The sequence below is a fragment of the Arachis hypogaea genome, chromosome 13, assembly GCF_003086295.3.
Source record: "Arachis hypogaea cultivar Tifrunner chromosome 13, arahy.Tifrunner.gnm2.J5K5, whole genome shotgun sequence".
Lineage (NCBI taxonomy): Eukaryota > Viridiplantae > Streptophyta > Magnoliopsida > Fabales > Fabaceae > Arachis > Arachis hypogaea.
Window position 1 is genome coordinate 134685340 of NC_092048.1, and position 20407 is coordinate 134705746.

A 20407-nucleotide genomic window follows, 5' to 3' on the forward strand; every position below is an offset into this window, starting at 1 on the left:
AGAACTAGAATCACAATGACAATGTGGAATTAATAGGTAAGAGATTCATAAATTTGGGAAGTAAGAAGCGAAACAATGACGAAGCATACACAGGCATGGATGGGAATGCCGAAGAAGAGATGGCTGCTGATGTTAGTGATATTCTTGTCTCTCTCCATTGCTGTGGTTCTCTTCATCAGACCCAACAGCTACGTTCCCTGCACCACCACTATCGCCACCGACAACAACCACTTCGTAGACCAAGACAATCAGATTTGCTCCTCTCTCCAACTCAGAAACGCTCCCTCTTCCCCTGATTTCATGAAGTCCAAGCTCGTTCTCATGGTTTCCCACGAGCTCTCCTTTTTAGGTACGTTCTTCGTCTCTTTCATTTTTCTCCTTTCGCCAATTGAATTCAGGGAAGAAAAGAATGTTTTTTTTTTTTGTCTGTGTTGTTGTTCAGGTGGTTCTTTATTACTAATGGAGTTGGATTTTCTGCTGAGGGGAGTTGGTGCTGATGTTATTTAGATCACAAATTAGAAGCCTCCAAAACCTGACCAAGTCATTGCCGTTCTCAAGGAGAAAGTTTTTCTTGTTCTTCCCTTTGGATTTGGGATCAGGGTTCATGGATTTAGGGACTGATTTGAATTGATCTAATAAACTTATATTATCAGCAACAAAAGGGTACACTAAGCGAGTGTCACACTGGCAGTTAACAGGCCATGTCAGCGAGCGTTAACCACCTCAGCGCAGGAGATAGAAGGATTAACGCGACCAGATTGGTTATCTTTTGGGAATAAATTTGATAATTTTATCTTTCGAAAACGAAAATAGAGATCGAAATATCTTTCAATGACGATTTTGACTATTTACTCGATTTTTATTATAAGTCTTGTGTATTATAATAAAACATTGTTCGCCATTACTTGGGTTGACATCAATGATTTCAGCTTATAAGGTATAGTTGATAATAATGTTCACATAGGATGGTGCATGTTATCTCTTGAAAAGGCGAAAAGTTAGACTAGTTATTATTATTATTTTTGTTTTTTACGGTATTTTTAACTCGATAGGTTAAAGACTAATCTGTTACAATCTTGCGAATTGAAGCTTCATTTAAACTGCTAACCAATGAGTTGCTGCATGCACAAACCAGTAATTTTTTACGATTTTTCTGCAGCCTTTTTTTGGACATTTTTTTTCAGTGGCATAAGTGCATAATTCATGTGTGGGCTCACTATAGATGAACTGGGCTATGCCCCGAACTTGAGCCCAATATATTGACCCAATTAAAAAAGTCATGACTAAGCACGACACACAAAAAAAAAAAAAAACAAGACATGCCTAAGGTCCGTAAAAGAAACGAGAGTGAGAGAGAACAAATCTTTGATCAACGGCTAGTTTTTCATTTGAAAAGCCGGATAGGCGGATAATAGTGCTACCACAAATTAACTTTCTCTTTTTTCTCCCATCAAAAGCGGTTAGTGTAGTGTAGTAACGGTAACTTCTGATTTCTCTTCTGCTTCTCCAATTTCCGTTTCACCAACACAGCACTTTCTTCTGCCAATTTCTTCTTCAAATGCTGCATTATTCAGATCTATAATTCAGGTCAGTTTAAGTGTTCCGCTTCGTTTTTGCTCTTGAAACTTGTGCTCTGTAATCTTGAATTCTTGATCTTCTTGTTCAATATTATCATAGTTGTTTTGCGTTTGTTATATATATATTTCGTCATATTATGTTAGTTACTGCCCTTGTGCTTATAGAAAAATGGTTACAGTTTGTTAGTCTGTGAATTTCGGTATGCTTTTCCTTGTATTCCCATCTCACTAGGGTTTCTTGAAATATGATGTAGTCATATAGTAGATTTCCTGGGAAAGAATACTCTTAAATCGCGATATTTACAGATAATACAAAGAGAATACTTACAGAGAAAAGATATTATATTTACAAAAAATCTTATGTTAGTAACTGCCTTTTGGTCTTGTTTTTTTTTATTTGCACACTGCTACCATTGCTAATGTCATTTATACAAATTAAATTAAATATATAGAAATGGACAAGGTTTATGAAGAGCTGGATGAAGTTAAAGCTGAAGTTGATAGACTCAAGGCAGAACTAAGAGCCAAGACAGATTCACTTGAGAACTTGAAGAAATCTCACAATGCACAGGTCAACCAGATTCAAGAAGCAAGGCTCAAAGCTGAGGAGTGGAAACATGAACTGCTTCGAAAGGAGGATGAGATTGCGGAGGCAAATCAGGCTTGCCAAGATCTCAAGGGGGATTTGAATAAAAAGGAGTCCGTCATCAAACATCTCAGTGCTGCAAACGACAAGCTTCGAGCCGATTGTAATGAGAAGCTTAAGAAGTGGGAAGATGAGAAAAGGGATTTGTTATTGACCTTAGAGGAATCAAATGAGAAGGCGGAGAACCGTGAACAACAGATTAATCTATGCAGGCAAGAGATTGAACGCCTGGAAGGCTATCTTGCAGTTTCAAACAAGAAGGGTTCTGAATCGCAGAAAGGCCTAAGAGCTTCCACAGAGCTAAGAGAAAGAAATGACATGTTACAGAAGTTAGAAGAGGAGAAGAGGAAGGTGGAAGATCAATTGAAGTGGAAGAAGGAACAGTTTAAGCATCTAGAAGAAGCACATCAAAAGCTCAAAGAAAACTTCAGGTCCAACAAGAAAGACTGGGACATGGAAAAATCCACATTGCTTGATGAGATTTCTTCACTGCAAGAAAAGTTAGATTCTCAGATCAGAATTTCTGATGATCTAAAACATCAGCTACAGACATGCCACCAAGCCCTTGCTCATGTAGAAAGCCAGAAAAAACGTCTGCAAGTTGAGGTTTCAGATTTAAAGGCACGGCTAGATGATGCTAGTAGTGAGTACCAGGATGCTAAGTCAGAGCTTGACTGCTTAAGCTCTCGACTTGAAAAAGATATTGGAGAGTTGAGATATGCACTGAAAACAAAAGATGCATATCTTAGAGAATCAAAGTACAGAATTGAGAAGCTCGAGCAAGAAAACCAAGAGTTAAGAATTCCCCTCAAGGAACTACAGGAAGCTCAAATTCAAGAAGCTGGAGCTACATATTCTCAGTCAAAGCTGCGGTCAAAGCTAAAAAACTTGGAACAAGCTCATAAAGAGTGTGCTTCAACTCTTCAGGTTAAAGAAGCAGAATGGAAATCTCAGCTAGAGAAACTGGCTAAGGACCTGAATAGCTACGAGTTTGAGTTGGAAACCAAAGTTGCAGCAACAGAAGAGCTGAAGAAGGAGTTGGAAAGATCTCAATCTCTGAATATTGAGATGGAGTTGCTGAATGAAGAGATGTCTGTGATGCTGCTAGTGTTAAGACAGGGAATTTCTGAGGCTCAATTGAACCTTGCCAACTATAAGGAAGAGATGGATGTAATGAACAGGAAGAGAGAAGAGAAGGTTCTGCAACTGATGAAGGAGTTGGAGATTAAAGAAGCTGCTTTAATCAGTGTCCAGAAAGCGATGAATGTAGAGCGCGAGAGAGCAGCGTGTCTAATGAAGCAGGTTGAGTCCTTTGGAGTCTCCAAGGAACTTCAGCATCCGCTTGAAGATGAACTTGATAGGCACATGGAAATGTTGGAGGAATCAAACATATGCCAGCTAATCCTTAAAGATAAGGTCATGGAGATGGAATGTGAATTGAAAGACCAGCTTAAAGAAGTTCATGATGCTTTAGACAGTGCAAATGTTGAATTGGATGAGACAATAAGTGTGAGAAATGAAATGGAATTCGAGTTGCAGATATGGATGTCGATCGTTGAACGTTTGAAGAATGATCTTGAAGAGAACCACATAGTGCGCAGGGAACTGGAAACTTCACTTCTCACACAAGTAGATGTTGCTGAAAGCCTCAAGCAAGAGAAAGATATCTTGGTCTACAAGTTGGAGGAGCAAGAGATGAGAATAGACCAATTGAACCAAGAGCTGAAAGTAAGGAAGGAAGTTACCTCAGAAATGGATGCTATAATACAGTTAGAACATGTGAAGGAATTGAATCATCAAATGGAGACAAAGGTGCAATACTCAGATGATGTGATTCAGAAACTCATGATTGAGAATAGAAATCTGATGGAAAATGTCACAAGATTGTCATTAGAAAGGAAAAATCTGTTGCAATTTGTTCAGGGATTGGGGGATAAAATCAATGAGTTCTCCACTGTAGACTCTCAATTAATGGAAATGCTCAAGACCATGGCACAATCTTTTGAGAATGATGGTCAAGGAGGAATATTAATTTCAAAGAAGGATGATCATTTCTTTGTAAATGAAAATATGTTAATTCATTCTCCTACAAGTAGAAAGAAACTTGAAGTCACCTCTGATATAAGATCACCCTTTAAGGAGGTCAACAATTAGCTACAATGCAGTTTCATGGCATGACTGCTTCTTTGAATTGCAAATGGAATTCACTGTTCCACTGAGTATTTGTGATGCTGCTAAACCTTTTTTATTTCTCTCTTCCACTAGATACCTATTTAACAAACTCAATATCTAACTTGTCCTGTATGAAAACAATGTTCTATCTCAATATGATTATATTTTTGTCATATTGAACTATGTTGTGAACAATGCAAACAATGGATTTGTTGTTATCATTACATTGTGATTTATTTATTTAGTGAGAACTAAGTAAATATATAACTAACTCAATAATGTATCATCTATTTTTTTCATTTCAAAGTATCTCTTTATCGTGCCAACCAAATAAATCTCTTTATTGATTCTGAAAAATAAATATTATAAGCATATACCGAAAAAAGTAAACCAACTTAAAAAAAAAAAGAAAAGTCTGTGTCTTTCTAAATTATAGCAAAACATTGTATAATACTTTGAATTCGTTTCAGCACCTTTATTATAGCAAAACATTACTTTCAAAACTACTTTCTTCTTTTGAAAAATCTTTTGCTATTTCAAGTAGGGCATTGTTTGGAGAAAAACAAACATTAATTAGGATCAATACTGGTCATGACTTTTGTGGCTTAGGTATGAAGTTACTTAGTTACATCTCTCTCTCTCTCTCTCGCCCCCTCCCAATCCAGCAGGCATAAGTTGTGAAGTTGGCCTCATATACAATTATACATTGTCTTGCCATTAATTAAGGTAAATAGTTTGAACAACAAAGCTCCACAATGCTTCTAGGATCTTTTATAAGATCTAATGATGGTTTGTCGCTGCTATAATAGATTGCCTTTTTGAATTTTGTTTCTGACATAAAAATATAAAAAAAAAAAAAAAAAAAACAAAGACATAAAAACAAAAATGAATATCTTAGTGTGTTACTTTTAGAAAGTACTGAACATTAAAATATTTTCCATCTCTATTTTTTTTAAATGTATTTATTATCTACTGTTTCTATAATTCCATGTTAAAGACAATAACCATAAGCAGCCATAAAGGTTATGATTTATGTTGCTGATGGTTAATTCTGGTAGAACTATGTTTCAGTCTTTCAGACATCTGAGAAGTATTGCATAAGGATGCCAAACAAATGAAACTCATCATTTGATTACTTTCATGCTGCAATTATTGCATTGTGAATCTATGTTCCAGCCTTCCAGGCATGAAATTCAACATCATTCTTACAACTAATTAGTTTCATTTAAGATATCTTTCACTGATTGGATAGCATAATTTTTTATTCAGATTGTACTCACGTGTATACATACATGATTGCACAGAGGAAGAAAGCTCTCTCAAAATCAAAGAAGGAATAATGTGCAGCTTCTATTTATTTTACGTTAAATCTAGGATATATATATATATACACATATAAAAGAAATGTCATGTTTGATTTTGGTCTACAAATATTTATAATAATGTATCCGAGTTCTTATTTATGTATAAAAGCAACTTCCTATAGTTGAGTTTTGTTTCTCAATTTTGCTGCTATGGTCTATGGTGCTCTCTGCATGAAATATCTATAGATCAAAATAATATATTACTAAAAGTATGATTTTAGCCTTAATCCAAACTATAGTATGGACTATGGAGATTCTCTACAGAAAATCAAGCATGATATACTGATTTTTTAACCCCTATATAATAATCATAGAGAATAACATTTAAGATTTAATCCAAGAGGTGTTGAATATAAAAAGAAATCTAAGGCATTTTATATTTTTGGTAAATTTAAGTTAAAGTAAATTAAAACTTGGACAAGACTTTCCATAATACGAAGCGTTCAACAATGGCAGTATGGAGTATGGAAATTATGTTTTATGGCATGTTATCACTCTAAGCTGTTAAAACATAAAACAAATATGCTAAGTATCTCTTTCCGATGGCTAAGCAGCACTCTAGTCCAATTTTATACCATAAAATAGACACATTGTTGTACATAAAAAGGACAAAATATCCATGTCAAGAAACTTCTAACATATATGAGAGGCCGTTTCATTGATATTCCTTTTTTCATTTTCAATTTGTCAAGTAAAATATTTAACGTGAAGGCGAAGGCGAAGGCAAGAGGGAGCCCTTAACAACCCCCAAAACACGCAGCCATAAATCAATTCATCCAGCGCATTCAGTTCAGTTCAATATTGACACTTCACTCCTCACATGCTTTACTTTTTGTGCCTTAGGCTTATATCCTTCAAAAACAGAACAAAGAAACAGCGCGTAATAAATATACTTGAGAGCGAAGGGTGAACAAACATGAAGCGCAGAATATTTGTGACCCATAGAAGCCCAACACCCACAATTCCATTCCAAAACGACGCCGTTCTCCCTCCCAAACGAAACCAAACACACTCCCTCCATTTATTATCGCTCGCACAACAAAAAAGAAACAACAATCCAAAAAGAAATATATTAGTACTACGAACCAACACCATGTAATTATCATCATAAAATTAAAATTAGAATACAAATTTAAAAAAAAGCTATCCTTATTTAAATTTCTTTTTCTTTTTCTTTTTCTTTTCAATTAAAATTGTATACAGTGGTGTATTGTATTTTGTTCCACTCTATTGTTGGTTTCAAATTTGAAGCTTCGAAATCTGAGTCTGAGGGAAAAAGGCAAAAAGCAGAGGGAGGGAGCAATGGCGGAACACAAGAACCGCTGGAGCTGGGATGTCACCGGATTCGAGCCTTGGAAGTCCTCGCCGTCGTCCTCGCCGCCGGTCGATCAAGGCGATCGGAAACCTACTGCGCCACTTGTGAGGCGCTACTCCGTTTCGCCCTCGTCTGTTCTTCCTCCGCAGTCAAAGCAGTCCACGGCATCCAAGGTTCAGCGCCTGCAGGAAAAGCTCAAGGTCATGCGTTTTTTCACTTTCATCTCTTACTGTAGCCAGCTGTTTTTTCTTCTTGTTCTGCTCATTCATTCCGGTCGCTGATATTTTAGTTTTTCTGGTTTGTTCTGCCGAGATGCGAGTGCTTGTAACGGCAGTGTTTTAGTTTAGGTCTGTGCTGTGATTCTAGCTTGTTTCAGTAGTTGCTTTGATTGTGCTTGAGGTGCATCATGTGATGTGAAGGTGCTGCATGTGCCTTTGTACGAATACTTTCATTTCGACAGGTGAATTTGAATCGAAGAAACTAAGGAGGATGGGTTTAGTGTGTAAAGTAAGCTATAATTCATGTACAACTTCCTTTACGGGTGCAGCATTTGAGGATTCTTGTAGAATTTCACAGTAGTATGGCAATTTGACATCAGAAATTGCAATTGGATTTTGTAGTTAGTGGTAGGTGAATATATCTTCTCGGTAAGATGAGGGGAGTGCGCTCATGACTCATTTATGTGTTTGATAGAGGATTTGGCTTTTCTTGATTATGCAAACATAGGTGTGGGCACAAATTCTCCGTTGTCAATGGGTGAACCTCAATTAACTTCCGGATGGATGTTGCAAATTATGAATTTAGTCCTAGGGTGTGTTGATGTAGGAACAATATGGCCATGGAGAATTTCGGGGAAAGAAAGTTTAGATCCAACAAAGTGCTGGTTTGGACAATTTGAAGATGTAATAGTGCAGTTTAATATTGTTATATAATAAGGATCGTTGCTTGCCACCATTTAGAAAACTTTGTAGCACGGTGCTAGTGGTCTATGTTCTACAATTTAATCTGTTTCCTTTATATGATATGTAACAAATGTAAGCTAAACAACTGGGTTGTTATGTAGTCAAATACTTGTATCTTATAAAATGAATTATGAAGCTCTTTTCTGCTTAAGGACAGATTGTGTCAATAAAGTGTTTTGGACTTGTGCTTTGCATTGGATTCGAACCTTGGTACCACCATTCATACAAAAGAAAAATAAATGGTTGCAGGAGATAATAATATCTAGAATATATTTTATACTATTTAAATAGTGGTTCCTTCTTTCAGGCCAGTCCTGCTGGTTGAATTATCCTTTTATGTGGTATCCTTTGCAACTCTGTTCAAGTCATGTGCTAACAGTATCATCAGATACTTTGTGCAGCTTGCTAAAGAAGACCATTTGCAGCTCAGACATGAAGTGAGTGAACTTCAAGAATATTCAAATGCAAAACTTGATCGAGTTACACGATATCTTGGTGTTCTTGCTGAGAAAACCCGAAAGCTAGGTAAGAAACTGACTTGTGTTGACCGTTGGCAGGTTATGCTAGACTAGTAAAAGTTTTGGGATTTTACACCAACATGAACTTTTTTGCTTGATTGGATAACTTAATTTCTTTGACTATTGAGACTTATGCTCTATGGGAACTGGGAATCCTGGTTTTACACACTCACAGGGTTTGATCATAACATAATGAGAAATATGGCACCTTTTTATCTCAAAAATGCATTTAGTTTCTTGGAGTTGTGCAAAATTTGTTATCCTTTAACATTTTATTTGGTAACTTATTTTTTCTTTTTTTTTTTTGGTTTTTTTCTTTTTTTGTTTTTGTTTTTTTTTGGGGGGGGGGGGGGGGTGCTGCCACGTTAAAAATTTTGATATACTGATTGTACCATTTTTGAGACGTAATTTGTCTTTATGGTTTTCTATCATCAATTTTTTAATTTCATTGTCCGCTTGTGAATTCCAGATCAAGTTGCGCTTGAAACTGAAGCAAGAATATCTCCAATAATCAATGAGAAAAGGAGATTGTTCAATGATTTATTGACATCTAAAGGTAATTGCTATCTGTAAGTTTTCATTTGGTCGTGGGTTGTTTCCTAATATGCACTTTGTCTGTTGTCACGTTGTGTCCCAAATACATTGTTTATTTCAAATTTGCATATACGATAACTGGAATTCAAGATTAGTTGGATGCATGACCTCTTGTTATTTAAGCATAATTCAAAAGTAAACTTTACTGAGCTGAAAACATTGATGTGGCTGTTAATGTTTTGCAGGAAATATTCGAGTATTTTGCCGGACAAGGCCGTCATTTGAAGATGAAGGTCCCTCAGTTGTTGAATTTCCAGATGACTACACAATTCGTGTAAATACTGGTGATGAATCTTTGTCCAATACAAAGAAAGATTTTGAATTTGACCGGGTCTATGGACCTCATGTTGGACAAGGTAAAATGGTTCCTTTTCCCCCTTTTGGAGTTCAAACCCTGGTAATGTCTGATATGCATCTTATTTATCTTACCTTTTATACTCTATTTGCAGCTGAATTATTCAATGATGTTCAACCACTGGTGCAGTCAGCTTTGGATGGATATAATGTTTCCATATTTGCATATGGACAAACCCATTCTGGAAAGACACATACTATGGTTGCTTTTTCTTTCTTTCTTTCTTTCTTTCTTTCTTTCTTTCTTCTTTGTGCGTGCAGGTGCAGATCACCTCCCCTTAAAACTAAAAAAAAAATAAAAAAAGAATGAATTTGTACAAGTTTTTCCAAATTCAGAGTTGACTAAATATTGGAATGTGTCAAGTCTCACATTGGCTAGACATGGCAAAGATAACCTTTATAATAACTTGGATAATTTTTCCCATTAGGTAAGCTTTTGGTTGTAGAGTTAGGCTTTCAATTCAAAGATGGTATAAAAGCCTATTTTATGCTTTAGATTGGGCCACTTGCAGATGTGCAATCTGATAGATTTCTCAGTCCATATGTGTAGTTCTGGATGTTAAGGATGTGTCCCACTGTCCCACACCAGCTAGGCATATGGTCACGATAGCTTTTGTAATAGCTTTGACAATCTATCCCCCTTAAACTAGTTTTTGCAGTGGAGTGAGACTCACCATTGTTACAAATGGATATTCAATGGCTGAAATTATTTATATTACTACATGACTGTTTACTTCAAATCAATAATGTTTGGCCTGCCCAGTTGCTTATTTGATCTTCATTGATTGTTCTTAGGAAGGATCAAGCTATGATCGAGGTTTATATGCACGATGTTTTGAGGAGTTGTTTGATTTAGCCAATTCAGATACAACCTCTACTTCTCAATATAAATTTGGCGTTACAGTTTGTGAGCTCTACAATGAACAGGTCTCTTTCTGTTTTGACTTAGCCAGGCACACATTTCTGTTGTTACTGGGGTCCGCATCCTTGTTTTTTGTTTAATTAGGATTATTATGGTTTTCTTATAGTCTTCTTTATGTGCTTTCAGACAACAGACCTGCTTTTGGAGTCAGGAAAAAGTATGCCTAAACTCTGCTTCGGATCACCTGAATGTTTTGTAGAACTGGTTCAGGAAAAAGTTGACAACCCTCTGGAGTTCTCTAGGTCTTTGAAAGCCGCATTTCAGAGTCGAGGAAATGATTTATCAAAGATTAATGTATCTCATTTGTATGGTCTAAATTCCATGCTCACGCTTTGCATGATTATATTGTAGTCTGACTATATTTGTGCTGTTTTAACTTGCGTTATAAACTTCATTGGTAGCATAGCTTCACCCTAAATCCTTAGCATTATGTTTCATTGTCTATGCTTCGATATACTATGCTAAAGGTTTTAAGGACTGAACCTTGTAACATTATATTTCTTTCAAATATATCACATTACATACATCTACCCTATTGCATGCATACATTGTAATAGGATAGGATCAGGTCTTCTAAGCTTGCTATACACTAATTCATCTCTATGGATTTCATAATTTGCCGTATTAGGATTGTCACAATACACATATTTTACAACAATATGATCACCGGTGAAAATTCATATAGCAAACTCTCTTTGGTTGACTTGGCTGGAAGTGAAGGTTCAATAACAGAAGATGATAGTGGTGAGCGTGTCACAGATTTGCTGCATGTTATGAAGTCACTTTCAGCGTATGTAATTTCAATACAGTACTTATTTTTTCAAAGTTACCTTTATTTACAATTTTGCTTGATGCCTGCCCCCTTTTACATCAAATATGTGTTTCCTTCGCTATTCATATTCATGTTTTTGGGCAAATTTAGCAAAAGAATGTTGTGTGGCAAGATATTTCGGTGTCTAACTTCTTGTGGCATTTAAAAATTTCTTTTTCAGATTGGGTGATGTTTTATCTTCTTTAACATCAAAGAAGGATGTCATTCCTTACGAAAATTCTGTGTTAACAAACCTCCTTGCTGATTCACTTGGTATTGATTTTTCCTTCCCACATTTTATTTGTGATCTTGTGCTGCAATATATTTGATCTTTAGGTTGTTACACTTTATAGAGATATCATGTAATGGTGATACAGAATTGTCTGCTGAGGTGTGAATAATATTTAACCAGCAGGATATGGTTTTATCATTCTTATGATCTATCTTGCCAAATACTTGAATATTTTACATGTTGCTGTAATTTGGCATTAATATTAGATTTTTTCATCATTGTAACTTGGAATCATTTCTTTATGATCAGTTTGAGGCACACGATATCATTTTGACAGTTTTTTTTTTATGTTTGTAGGGGGGAGTTCAAAAACCTTGATGATTGTTAATGTGTGTCCAAATTTTTCAAACTTATCTGAGACATTATTATCTCTCAATTTCTCTACCAGAGCTCGAAATGCTGTATTAAGTCTTGGGAACCGAGATACAATAAAGAAGTGGAGAGACATTGTAAGTTTCCACTCCTTCTTGGAAAATGATAATAAATTCTATTTTGATCTTCTTTAACCAATAGTGACTATTTATCGGAGACATCTTATAATTATCACAATAACTATGATATATTAATTCAGATTAAATTTTATGTGGACCGAGCCATTGTGGTATTGCATTACATTTTTTTCACTTTATGATGAACATGTATAGGAAATCTAGTTGCTCAGTTGGAAGAGTAGATAATGGAGAGTGCATGTAGAACTTAATTAATAGTCTGCATCATGGTTTTTTATAGGCAAATGATGCCCGTAAGGAGTTGTATGATAACGAAAAAGAAATCCATGACCTGAAGCAAGAGGGTCTGCGGCTCAAGCAAGCACTTAAAGACGCAAATGATCAGTGTGTTTTACTCTTCAATGAAGTACAGAAGGCGTGGAAAGTTTCTTCTGCTTTGCAGACAGATTTGAAGGTTTGGCAATTTAATCTGTTAGTGTTTGTTTTCCAGTTCTGTGTACTGACAGGTTATTTGGTGACAATTTTGTTTTCTCCATGTTACATCTACATCTATTGACTGATTATATAATTTTCCTGCTGCAAGATGTTAGTAAACATGTGCAACATTAAATGAGTTTCTCGGGTACATAATAACAAAGATTCTATCAATTCCATCATTTTGAATTTTCTGATATCACTTCTGGGTTGGGTTTTTACCGAGGTCTGGTGAGTGTTTTTGCCAAATGTTTCTGTTCCTTTAAATGATAAGAATACCATAGTTTTACTGTTTTCGTTTTTCTTAAACCAACATAATGCCAGTTTTTTCTTCTTTTATTTTTCTCTTAAACTATTTTTTCAAATGTTCAAAAAGATTAATGACATGTACTTTGTTTCGTTGAACGGCATAGATATCATGTTGCAATATGTGCTCTATATTTTACAAACATTCATACATTTTTTCAAGAATGGATTTTATGCTTTGAATATGAAGGCTTTAGGCTTGTCAAAGAATACATCCTTTATTTTTTGGGTTTGCAGTCAGAGCATATTTTGCTGTCGGATAAACATAAGATAGAGAAAGAACAAAATAGTCAGCTTCGAAATCAAGTTGCTCAACTGTTAGAGTTGGAGCAAGATCAGAAGTTGCAGATACAACAGCAAGATTCAACAATCCAAACTTTGCAGGTTTGTCATATATAATTCTAATATGCACAAAATATTCATTAGGAATTTCTTGAGTATAAGTCCTGTTTCTTAGCATTTTATTGACAGTTTCCTAATAGAAAGTTAAAATGGTCTAAATAATGCCAAAAAGGGATGGGATCCATTTACGTAGAATGAATGCATATCCATGTTTTTCGGTTGGTGCTTTGCCTTTCATATTTATCTTTCGTAATTGAATTTTATATTCTTGTGGTTTCTTCATTGAATTTCACCTGCTTATGGGTTCTTTATTTTCGGTTGAGATGGGGGGAGATAATCTGAGATTATTTCTATTTGCAAAGCTATGAAAGCTAAGAAAATGATTTTCTGCTTGTAGGTTTTTTCTATTTTGTTATTTTCGCTCTTATTTTGTCAATTAGGTCAGTGCTTGAATATTGTTTGTCTTTTCTACGTTTCATTTACGAAGTTGTTAGACTTTAAATGGTAGAGAATTATGTTTTATTGATTATTTATTTTCCCTCAATAGTAAAACGTACAGACTGTAATGGCCTTTTTAGAGACTTGATTATGATAGAATACAATAGTTTATTTGATATGTTTTCGGAATCTGGCATGCTTTTGTTACTTTTTTATTTTATTTGCCTTTATTCTCATTCACTCTCTACTCTGCTGGAGTTTTGGTTTTCTTCTTTATGATTGCTTCTATGGCATGCTGACAAGTGCTATGTTTAGTCAAAATCTCAATTATGTGGGTACTGGCTGTCTTTTGTAGCACGAAACTGTAGGACAGTAGGAGCACCCCTTTTTGCCACAAATCAGTCACTGTGCATATTTATCGTCCTTATGTTACTTTGTTCACATTCAATTATGTCATTTTCTGGATTATCCGAATTTTCACACAATTAAGTTCAAGTTGAGTTAATCAGTAGTCCCAAATGTATGTTACCATCTTCTTTTTCTCTTTTTCTTTTTTTTTTCTAATTTTTTTTTTAATGCTTGTGAGATAATTTATGGGTTCTGTTTTCTTCCATGACATAGGATAAAATTAAAACCCTTGAAACTCAACTTAATGAGGCTGTTAAGCTGAGCAAAACTAGGTCAACTTCTGCCTCAGAACCAGAATCTGAAGCCCTGCCCAATACCAGGCCAACTGCAGATGCTGTGGATTCTTCTGCAGTAACTAAAAAACTAGAAGAGGAACTCAAGAAACGTGATGCTCTTATTGAGGTGTGCTATACCAGATAAATTGTGTCTGTTTTTCCTATTAATGTTTGGTTATTACTTGACTTCTTTGATCTTTGCTATCATTTTCTCTAGTCTCTTATACAATTGTACCAGAAGTTTAGCACGAGGTTTGATGTTTGATGTTTTGCAGAGGTTGCATGAGGAAAATGAGAAACTGTTTGATAGATTAACTCAGAAAACATCTGCTGCTCAATCACCTCAGGTAGGAAGGTTCCATTTATTGACTGCATACCATCACAATGAAATGTTATTTAGTAAAGGGGACTTTCTTTCAAACCTTTTGTCTTGAGCTATCTTTCCAAAAGTTTAAACTATCGGTAAAAAGCACATGAATGGTTTTATGTTGTAACTCATCCCTCTTGGCTCTTGCAAGAGCTTCTTTAGAAGAATAGAGGAAAATAAGGATTGAACGACTGCTTAGTCATAGAAACTTTAATATCATGTCTTGAATAATCTAATCATCTCTCTCAGAAGCTTTGTCAAATATAAAATAACTCATATGTCTTTATATAACAGCATAAGCTTTTAAGAAAGATTGTTCATAATAGAGTATTAGATTTTATCCTATTATTGTTATTGTGCCATACATGTCTTGTTAATCAAAGTTCATGCTTTAAGTCATCATTCAATCCTAAGCAGATGTATGAGTCTCATTGCCTAGGGAAAAGGTCTAGATAGACTTTCGAAGTCTTCGCCAACTCTCCGCCCTTGATATAACATATGCATTTGAATCAGAATCATTCAACTAACAGGTTCAAATGGTTGGATAGAAACACGTGAATAATTGTATTCCTCAACACTTATAATTATAACTTCCACAGTTCATTTGCACAAAATCCTGTTGCATTCTTTTGATTATTGTGCTTGAAATGATCGAATTGCAACATAATAGCTGAACATGTCTGTGTGCACAAATAAATGTTTTTGATGGTGAAGAACTTTTGATATTTAATCTGGATTCTTTCTTCCAGCTAGAGAGGCTCTTGTGTTCCATCAGGGTTTGCTTTAGTTTGATTAATCACAAAATCAGAAACATATGGTAGTATGTAGATATGTACGAGGTATCATAGATAACACAACCACACAATAACCCGACCATATTTGCATTGTTAATCAATGATCATGCTTCTGTGCTATCCATATGGTATTTTTGTCTCTCTGAAATTGGTACTTTCTTTTCAGCTGTCAAGTCCATTATCTCGGGGATTGGTTAATGTTCAGCCTCAAGATATCGGGAGGTACAGTCTACTTTGTTTCTTCTAAGTTTTTCTGTTGTGGTTTGTTTGTTTGGCGTGTGAATATTGGCTTGATTGTTCTTAATTTATTGAAATAGGAATGGAACCAGCAACAATACAAGATCTCGTTCTGTGGATGTCCCTCCTCCATCTTTGGCCACTGATAAGAATGATGGCACAGTTGCTTTGGTTAAATCTGGCTCCGAAGTAGTTAAGACTACCCCTGCGGGTGAATATCTTACTACCGCCCTGAATGACTTTGATCCAGATCAATATGATGGGCATGCTGCCATTTCTGATGGTGCAAACAAGCTTTTGATGCTGGTAAGCATGGATGATTTATGCATAACTTATTTGCTGAAAAAGACTGAACTTTAACATCTGCAGGTATGTTCTTTCCAAAATTATTGCAGGTGCTTGCTGCTGTCATCAAAGCTGGTGCCTCTCGAGAGCATGAGATACTTGCTGAAATTAGGGATGCTGTTTTCTCTTTTATCAGGAAAATGGAACCGAAGCGAGTAATGGACACCATGCTTGTTTCCCGTGTTAGAATCCTGTATATAAGATCTTTGCTTGCCAGATCTCCAGAGTTACAATCAATTAAGGTAACAAGAAGTTGAGATCAAACCCTAAAGCAAATCTTCACTGGTTCTCTTTTTTTATTAGGATAAAGTATACTTTTTGTCTCTAATGTTTGTGATTTTTAAAAAATACTCCTAACATTTAATTTCATTCAATTTTGTTTCTAACGTTTTCGATTCATTCAATTTTGTTCCTAATGTTTTCTATTCATTCAATTTTGTCTCTGACGTTTTTTATTTGTATCAAAACTATCCCTGGAAGTTTTTAATTTTATCCCTAATATTTTACATGGGATTAATGACCAGGGATAATTTTGATACAAATAAAAAAGTTAGGAATAAAATTGAATGCAACTAAACGTTAGGAGTATTTTTTAAAAAAATTGCAAAAGTTAAGGACAAAAAGTATACTTTGCCATTATTATTATTATTATTATTTTATTATTTTAATCTAGTGGGGTAGCAACTTTTGGTAATTTGATAAGTGTTGCACATTCAATTGGAAGGTCTTGCCAGTTGAGTGCTTTCTTGAGAAGCCTAATACTGGACGCAGCAGAAGTTCCAGCCGGGCGAGTAGTCCTGGAAGGTCTCCTGTGCGATATGTTGATGAGCAGATCCAAGGATTTAAAGTGAATCTAAAGCCAGATAGGAAGTCCAAATTTTCATCTGTTGTGTTGAAGATACGTGGGATTGATGAGGTAGCCACAGTTACCTATCATTATGCAATCTTGCTTTCTATTATTCTATTTGCACAAACAAGCAGAAGTGATTGGCTGCAGAGGAGCGGAAAACACTTTTTTGAAAGGGAGTTTTAATTGTTTCCGTGACTTCCGTTCACACTTTGAAGATTATAGAAGCATTTGCCATTTCTTGGTGTTCTTTTTTCTTTTCATTATAATAATTGGCTGATGAACAAAGGTTGAGAAAGTTGGCCTTTATCAGTTTCCATGAAGACTTATCATTTTTTCTTAAGTTTCTGGGTAGCTTGTCTTTCATTTCTTTTCTGGCACATACTGAGCAGAATTATATCATTATTGAACTTAAGTACACCCAAATTCTTCTTGAGTTTATTCAGTTTCAATTTGAAATAAACTGCACAGGACATATGGAGACAGCAGGTAACTGGTGGAAAGCTTAGGGAAATTACCGAGGATGCCAAAAGTTTTGCTATTGGAAATAAGGCTCTTGCTGCGCTTTTTGTCCATACCCCAGCAGGTGAGCTGCAGCGCCAAATTAGATCCTGGCTTGCAGAGAACTTTGACTTCCTATCTGTTACTGCAAATGATGCTTCGGGGGGATCAACTGGTCAGTTGGAACTTCTTTCAACTGCAATAATGGATGGTTGGACGGCTGGACTTGGTGCTGCTATGCCTCCCCAGACTGATGCCCTTGGCCAGCTATTATTTGAATATTCAAAACGTGTCTATTCTTCTCAACTACAACACTTGAAGGTATGCGTCATGTTGGATGTATGTAAAGTAACATGAAAAATGCATACCTGAAATATTCTTGATAAAAAAAAAAAAAAAAAACCACGCACAAACACACAAATTAACCACAAAAAGAAAATGATTTACTATGTTCATCAGCATCTTCTGATATTGCACTTTTTGTGTTGCTTGTGTTCATTGATATCTTGTTATCAGGATATTGCTGGTACCTTGGCAATGGAAGAGGCTGAAGATGCGGCACAAGTAGCGAAGCTGCGTTCGGCTCTAGAGTCTGTTGATCACAAAAGAAGAAAGGTGGTGCTTTTTGTTGTTCAACTGTTGTATTATTGCTTGCCTGTGGTCGAGTTAGATCAATTCATGCTTCTAGGTCTTAACTCTTAGAGATTTCTTGTGCTTGGTTTTCATTTTCATTTTCTGTAGTTTTTTTTCTAGGTTATGGGTTGATGTCTATTTAATTTGTACTCTTGGCTTTATGTCCATTGGTTGTTGATTTAGTCCAAGTGGATATTATTACATTGTTAGTGGTGGATAAGTTTATACACGCAATTAGAAATTGATCATGATGCATTATTGTTAAATGAATTTCTTCTCTTATGAGAAGCTGGCATTGATTTCATCATTCTTTTTGTCACCAGATTCTGCAGCAAATGAGAAGTGATGTGGCTTTATTGACATTGGAAAAGGGCGGTTCATCTATTCAAAATCCTTCTACTGCAGCCGAGGATGCACGATTAGCATCTCTCATTTCTCTTGATGGCATAATAAAGCGAGTCAAGGTTGATATCTTCTTGTTCAAAGTTATTTTTTGAAATTCAGTATACTGATTGGAAACTATTAATAATTCAAGCTATCATATTTGAACAGGATATAACGAAACTTTCTTCTGTGAACATCTTGAGCAAAAGTAAGAAAAGAACATTCTTGGCTTCTCTTGACGAACTAACAGAACAGATGCCTTCACTCCTTGAGATTGACCATCCATGTGCTCAGAGGAACATAGCAGAAGCTCGTCGAATGGTTGAGGTATGTAAATATCCCAAGTGTTTTTAACCAATTTTATCGTAATTATCCGACCTGAGTGCATGAACTCATGAAAATTAATTTGGCTTGATTTCATATGAATAGTCAATTCCAGAAGAAGATGACTCCGTTCAAGATCTACAACATGCTCGTAGGTTATCAATGGATCCTGGCTCTGGGTCCGAAATTGATGTAGCACAGTGGAATGTGCTACAATTCAATACAGGCACTTCCTCACCATTTATAATCAAATGTGGAGCAAACTCTAGTTCAGAACTAGTCATTAAAGCTGATGCACGAGTTCAGGAACCTAAAGGTGGTGAGATAGTGAGGGTTGCCCCTAGACCATCCATACTGGAAAATATGAGTTTGGATGAAATGAAACAGATATTTGCAGAACTACCTGAGTCTCTAAGCTTGCTTGCCCTAGCAAGAACAGCAGATGGTACGCGAGCCCGGTATTCTAGATTATATAAGACCTTGGCTTCAAAGGTTCCATCACTTAAGGATCTGGTCAATGAACTTGAAAAGGGGCGGTGAGAAAATAACCTTCAAAGGGTTAAGGTGTTTTCATCTTCCATGTTGTATACGTGCCTCCAATTTGGTTTGCATTGCATATTTGTTGTCTTGCGTTTGCTTTATTCTTTGGGAGGCCAAATGTAATGTATGTACCATATACTCGACCCTCTTGCAATTTATTAGTGGTAATTATCTTCCAATTTTTTTTACTTCCGAGCTTTTGAGTTTTAAGTTTTGACAGCCCAGTTATTAATATGGCTTATACCACGTGAAGGAAGTTCATGAGTATCCGACCCAAGAAATGTACTGTTCACCTGTTAATCCTTTTGGACATATATTGAGAAAATGTTATGTCAAAACCAGGAACATAAATTGCTTAATGTTTCAATATAGCATAATCATTGGTTGACAAAATCACTTCCTAAAAAAATACATCAATAAAAAGGGGTAGTTAGACTGAATTGATAAGAGGGGCCAAACTTAATAGTTAGTTTTATGCAAAGGATAATATTTAGTTTTTAATTTTTAAGTTACTGAACAATTTAACTAAAATTTATAAGACATAAAGCAAATGAAAATGAACATTTGACTATTAAAACTCATTAACCCTTAGCAATTGGGGGGCTCATGTGGCTATATAAATTTGGGAATCCTCACTAATTATTTGGAAGCGAGATGGACACGAGTGTTATCCATGAGAAAAAAAAGTCAACAATATTTTTTCTACTATTTTACCGAAATAACAGAATCTCCAGTGTTAAAAAACAGAAAATGAGTGAAACTCTTAGGGGGTGTTTGGTTTATATTTTTATTTTTTGTTTTTTTTTTGTTTTTATTTTTAGTATTTTTTATTTTTTGAATTTTGTAAAAAAAAATAAAAATAGTAAAAATAATAAATTTTATTCTCTGTTTTCATCTCTTGTTTCTATTTTTTTATAAAATTTAAAAAAATAAAAAACACTAAAAAAAAAAATACAAGCCAAAAACATCCTTATTACTTGTATAAGCTTTTCTTCCTCGGGAGAAGAGAACTGAAGTCATGAAGAAATGCTGCTTCGTTGTCTATTGTTGGCTATAAATAAAAAAGGCGGCTACTCACATGATGATGGGTGTTTTGTCTTCAGGCAAAGATAGTACTTTAAATCTATGTAATACTGCCGTGTGTAAGGATCACATCAATATTGTGGGACCCATTAAAAATAATGAATGTACTTAGAATAACATGATAATTAACTTA

General features: G+C 35.3%; 2 protein-coding genes across 2 annotated transcripts; both read left to right on the top strand.

Annotated features, from left to right (window-relative positions):
* Positions 1-1398: 1398 nt before the first annotated feature.
* On the top strand, positions 1399-4568 carry LOC112733840 (uncharacterized protein At4g38062). Its single transcript, XM_025782936.3, has 2 exons — positions 1399-1587; positions 2030-4568. The coding sequence occupies exon 2, from the start codon at positions 2032-2034 to the stop codon at positions 4375-4377; it is 2346 nt and encodes a 781-aa protein (XP_025638721.1). The 5' UTR covers positions 1399-1587; positions 2030-2031; the 3' UTR covers positions 4378-4568.
* Positions 4569-6427: 1859 nt separating this feature from the next.
* On the top strand, positions 6428-19379 carry LOC112733841 (kinesin-like protein KIN-14B). The gene is made up of 23 exons (XM_025782937.3): positions 6428-7274; positions 8438-8561; positions 9024-9110; positions 9334-9504; positions 9598-9704; positions 10298-10429; positions 10551-10729; positions 11053-11214; positions 11417-11508; positions 11825-11976; positions 12257-12430; positions 12994-13140; positions 14158-14346; positions 14495-14566; positions 15547-15602; positions 15698-15923; positions 16013-16204; positions 16687-16878; positions 17281-17631; positions 17827-17925; positions 18267-18407; positions 18496-18654; positions 18757-19379. The coding sequence occupies exons 1-23, from the start codon at positions 7062-7064 to the stop codon at positions 19189-19191; spliced, it is 3852 nt and encodes a 1283-aa protein (XP_025638722.1). The 5' UTR covers positions 6428-7061; the 3' UTR covers positions 19192-19379.
* Positions 19380-20407: the final 1028 nt, after the last annotated feature.